Genomic DNA, 4532 nt, shown 5'->3' with positions numbered 1-4532 from the left:
AGTTATGGATCCTAAGCCAGAATTAGCCTGAGGAGAGAGAAGGAAAAGGTTAACCCCCTTTCCATAATAAAGCTCTGGGTTCTGGGCCCAATTCCCTCATCGAGGCCCCATCAGCCCAGCCACGAAGGCAGGATCCCCCGCCCTCCTTCACAAGGGCAAACTGAAGCTCCGAGTGTTTAGGGCTGTGGTCCAGGTGATACAAGTTCAGCAAGAGAACAGGGACCCCCAGTTCCTCTGTCATCCTAGAGGACCCCTCCCACCCCATCCACTTTTCCAGTGCTGGCCACAGGAGGCCCAGGCTTCTGGGAAGGTTCCTGTTCAGCTGGTTGAACTCGAGGAATCTCTTAGGGCTGGGGCTCAGAGAGGGAAGGAGCTTGCCCGAGGCACACACAGCCCTACCTCAGACGGGGTTTCTGCAGTCCCGGCCGCAGGCACCCGGGCAGCACCGCTTGCGGCCCTGGCAGTCCGAGTCCTTGGAGCACAGGTGCTGCACGGGGCTAACGCAGCGCAGACGGTCGTCGGGGCATCTGCCCATCTTAACTGCAACACAGGGACCGGGTGAGCCCTGCCTGTGCCCCGGCCCTGGGGTCTGGGGTCTGGCTGGCACTCAGCAAGGTGGAGAGGGACCCTTACCTGAAACCTTCCGGACACACTGGAGGAAGCACCCTTGGCGACAGCACTTCATCCCCGAGGGACACTGGCTGTCGTGCAGACACTGATCAGGCACGGAGAGGAGGCAGGGCCCGTCATCCGGTGGGCAGCCCCCAGACTTCTCTGTAAGAGAACTCCCCAAATTTTGCTACTGGAGGCAGTTCAGAATTCAGTATAAGCGCTGTCCTGGGGATCGCGCGATCTAAATTCTCCATTCCGTACTTCTTTGCCCATTGTTTGCAACTTTTTTTTTTTTTTGGAATGGACTTGCTTTTTTTTTTTAATTTTTTATTGACATCTAAAGTGAAATGTAACATTATGTTAGTTTCAGGTGTGCAATGTGATGATTTATTTTTGTATGTCCTGCAAAACGATCGCCACAGTGTCTCATTAACGTCGGTCACCATACATAGTTAAATTGTTTTTCTTGTGATAAGAATGTTTAAGATCAGTTCTTTTAGCTACATCCAAATGTGGATGGTAGCATTATTAACTGTAGTCGTCATGCTGTACACTGTATCTTCGTGACTTATTTTATATCCGGAAGTGTGTACGTTTTGAACCCTTCACCCATTTCACTCCCACCCCTACACCCTACCTTTGGCAACAACCACCAAGTGTTTTCTGTATCTATGAGCTTGGTTTTTTGTTTTTTAGATAATCCCATACGGTATTTATCTTTCTCTGATTTATTTCCCTTAGCATAATGGCCTCAAGGTCCATCCATGATGTTGTAAATGGCTGGCAAGGCTTTTGTTGTTGTTTTTTAGTTTGTTTGGTACTCCAAGCCTCAGTTTTCTGTCTGTGAAATGGGAAGCTAGACTCCATCCTCCCACGGTTGGTTTGAGACTCAGATGACATATAAGGCGGGGAAAAAAAAAAAAACAACGAAGTTCATAATCTCCACCGGGGCAACTAGACCGCGCCTGGCCTGGCCCCAGCCCATGACTCTGGTTTCTTCGTCTACCCTGTCTCCACCTGGCGGCTCCTGATCAACTCCAAGCTGCTTCTCTTTGTAGGCCCTGTTTTTTGCCCCATGTATTACTCTCAAGTTTTCATCTGCCTTCCCTAACCTTCTTTCCAAATCCAGGCTCCCCACTCACAGACATATACACAGAGACACAGTCATATACACACACCGGTGTGGTCAGAGTGTTACAGGCCCAGAAGGGATGGAAGTGGAGGCATCGCCTGGGTGGGGAGGCACCTGTCTGGCTATCTCTGCAGCCCCAGCCTCTGCCGTCTGTTGACAGGTCAGACTCAGCCTTTTAAAGGAGGTGGAGGAGAAGAGAGGTAGAGTAGGTAGAGCTTCCTTCTGACAGATCCCCGAACCCAGAGTTGTACACAACTCCGGAGTCCCTTTCACAGATTGGGCTGGGAGACAGAGAAGCCTGGAGAAGGACACAAACAAGATGGGCAGGGGGCCAGTCCAGACCTCGTTTCCACAGAGGATGACAGAAAAGACCATCTCCCTGCCATGCAGACCCACAGGTCCAGACGCCCCCATGGAGACACCAAAGAGCAGGGACCGACCGTCCACTCCAACCCTCCCCAGAGGCACAGGAAGACACGTGTTCTCACATGGACATGCATGCAGGCTCAGACACACATGTGTGCAGTCGTCCCTAGGGATACATGGGCAGACGCAGATCACACTGACAAGCAGGCACAAAGCTACACGTTTAACTAGAGGTAGACGCATGCATGTGAACACAATCCTACACTCAGACGTGTAGACAGGCAAGCACCAGGAAACTGGCAAGAAAACATTTACAGCTGCACACTCAAACAGGCTGACAGGCATGAAGATGTACAGACAAGAGGCAAGCTGCTGAAAGTACTAAGAAGTGGGCACACGCGTGCACACACACACACACACACACTTACACTTCATTGCCTACCTTCCCCCAAACCCTTATTCTCGCCTTAAAGGTAGAAACCACCTCTGTCCTTGGAGCCGAGGAACCTACCCATACTCACCTCCCTTCCTCCTGCCCAAGGCAGCAGGTAACTGGCTCCCCAAACCCAGGAGGGCCACCAGGAGGAGGAGGCTCTGGGCTCTCATGTTTCTGTTGCTGACACCTGATAAGGTAGAAACCAGAGGCCCCCAGATTAACACCTACTAACCTTGGGAGGCTAGAGCAACTGAGTTAAGGGAGGAAGGAGAGGGGATAAACAGAGTGGTATGTGTCTGTCTCATCCTGGCCCCACCCCCTGCCCAAGAGCCACCGTGCAAGGCTGCTTGTGTAAGAATTGACGATGGGTGAGGACTTGCCCTGCGTGTCAGGGGCTGGGATCCGGTCCTGCCTGTATCGCCTACTTGGGTTGTGATTTGGACAAGCCTTGTCCGTGTTTGGACTTCAGGTTTTCTCATTTGTATAAAGGGTGAGAGTTGTTGAGTCAGATGGTCCCTTCCTTAGGTCTCTAACATCTTGAAGCCCCAGCCGTGGCTTAGGTGGAGGATAGAAGTCAGCTTTGAATGTCCAGGAAGGGTTTGCAGAGCTCTGAGACCTGCGAAGGGAAGCATTCGAGTTAGGATCAGCGCTCTCTGCTGGAGACAGCTGGCCCAGGCTGCCCCAGTGAGTGGGGCCAGCCCTGGTCTCTCCTCTTGGGCTCCGATGGATGAGAGAGAGAGACCATCCTGCCTTTAGTAAGATCACCTTCAGTGGCATCTGGTAGAACTGCCCTCTGCTTGGAGCTGGCTGAGCTATCAGGGGTGGATGATGGAGCGAGGCTTTAGGTTTGGCTGCGGTGGCTGGTCACAGAGGTTGAAGGTGGCCTCTGGGACCCCTTCCCTGGCCCTAAGGGATCCTGAGCAAAAGGTCATCTCAGCCAAGCACCCCCGCCTAGATTTCACATCATCTGGCTCCTGTGTTTGGTGGAAGAGGGATAAGTGGAGCTCAGAGTCCTAAGGGGCCCCAAGCGGAAATGTACTGAACCTGAGTAACTCACCAGGACAGGAGGAGATCAAGGCCATCCTCCCCGCCCTCCCATTTGAAAGATGAGGGAACAGTCGGCTGTAGATGGGAGGGGGCTGGCTCAAAGACACAGTTAATTCTTAACTAGGCTGGGATGTCTTCTTCGTGAGAACATCGCTTCTCCATGATCCCCATCCTGTTCTCGGAAGCGAGGCAATACCTCCTCTGACCCTGAGAAAGGAAGAGAATGTTCCAGTCCAGGACAACCCTCACAATCAGGAAGTGCTCCTGGGAGTTTAACCTCATGCTATCTTCTAAGCTCTCAGGAAAAGAAGGGCCCTGTAGTTCATGATCTGATGTGACTTTGGAAATTCTGGCATCCCCTTGGCAGCTTTGTTTAGAAGGAAAATTTTATGAGGCTGATTTTTATTCCTAATTACAAACTACACAGACTTGGCTGTTGTTCACAAGAAAGTTCAATAAAAATCTAAATCCCAAACTGAAGCTCAGAGAAGGAGAGCTATTTTCCTGAGGTCACACAGCAAGTTCACGGCAAAGCTGAGACTGACTTCCAGGCCACTGTTCTTGAAGTCACTCAGAGTATCTCCTTCCAGGAACTTGAACTTCCTTGGCACCTCCTTGGAACAGGACTGTGAGACCAATGCATGGACAGCAGAGCCGTGAGGTCACTGGGGTCTGTCTAGGAAAATCCCCCTTCCACTGTAGGTTCCTGCCACCCCTTAAGTCTTCCCTACCCCCAAATTATTATTGTCTAGAGAAACACTGGGCTGGATGAAGCACAAGCTGGAATCAAGATTGCCGGGAGAAATATCAATAACCTCAGATATGCAGATGACACCACCCTTATGGCAGAAAGCAAAGAAGAACTAAAGAGGCTCTTGAAAGTGAAAGAGGAGAGTGAAAAAGTTGGCTTAAAGCTCAACATTCAGAAAACGAAGATCA

General features: G+C 51.2%; 1 protein-coding gene across 1 annotated transcript; it reads right to left on the bottom strand.

Annotated features, from left to right (window-relative positions):
- Positions 1 to 400: 400 nt before the first annotated feature.
- WFDC5 (WAP four-disulfide core domain 5) lies at positions 401 to 2716 on the bottom strand. Its single transcript, XM_027558149.1, has 3 exons — positions 2632 to 2716; positions 634 to 774; positions 401 to 540 (listed from the first exon to the last, which is right to left on the bottom strand). Exons 1-3 carry the CDS (start codon positions 2714 to 2716, stop codon positions 401 to 403), a joined length of 366 nt encoding a protein of 121 aa, XP_027413950.1.
- Positions 2717 to 4532: the final 1816 nt, after the last annotated feature.

Source organism: Bos indicus x Bos taurus, chromosome 13 (genome assembly GCF_003369695.1).
Source record: "Bos indicus x Bos taurus breed Angus x Brahman F1 hybrid chromosome 13, Bos_hybrid_MaternalHap_v2.0, whole genome shotgun sequence".
Lineage (NCBI taxonomy): Eukaryota > Metazoa > Chordata > Mammalia > Artiodactyla > Bovidae > Bos > Bos indicus x Bos taurus.
The sequence above is the reverse complement of the archived record's forward strand: the minus strand, read 5'-3'. Positions and strand labels throughout refer to the sequence as shown.

What these genes read in the sequence shown, in the direction of transcription:
- WFDC5 (XM_027558149.1), bottom strand. Translation starts at nt 2,716, where the DNA reads ATGAGAGCCCAGAGCCTCCTCCTCCTGGTGGCCCTCCTGGGTTTGGGG. An exon ending in CTTGGGCAGGAGGAAGGGAG is followed by an intron (nt 775 to 2,631) that starts GTGAGTATGGGT and finishes GTTCTCTTACAG; the next exon opens with AGAAGTCTGGGGGCTGCCCA. An exon ending in GTGTGTCCGGAAGGTTTCAG is followed by an intron (nt 541 to 633) that starts GTAAGGGTCCCT and finishes CCTGTGTTGCAG; the next exon opens with TTAAGATGGGCAGATGCCCC.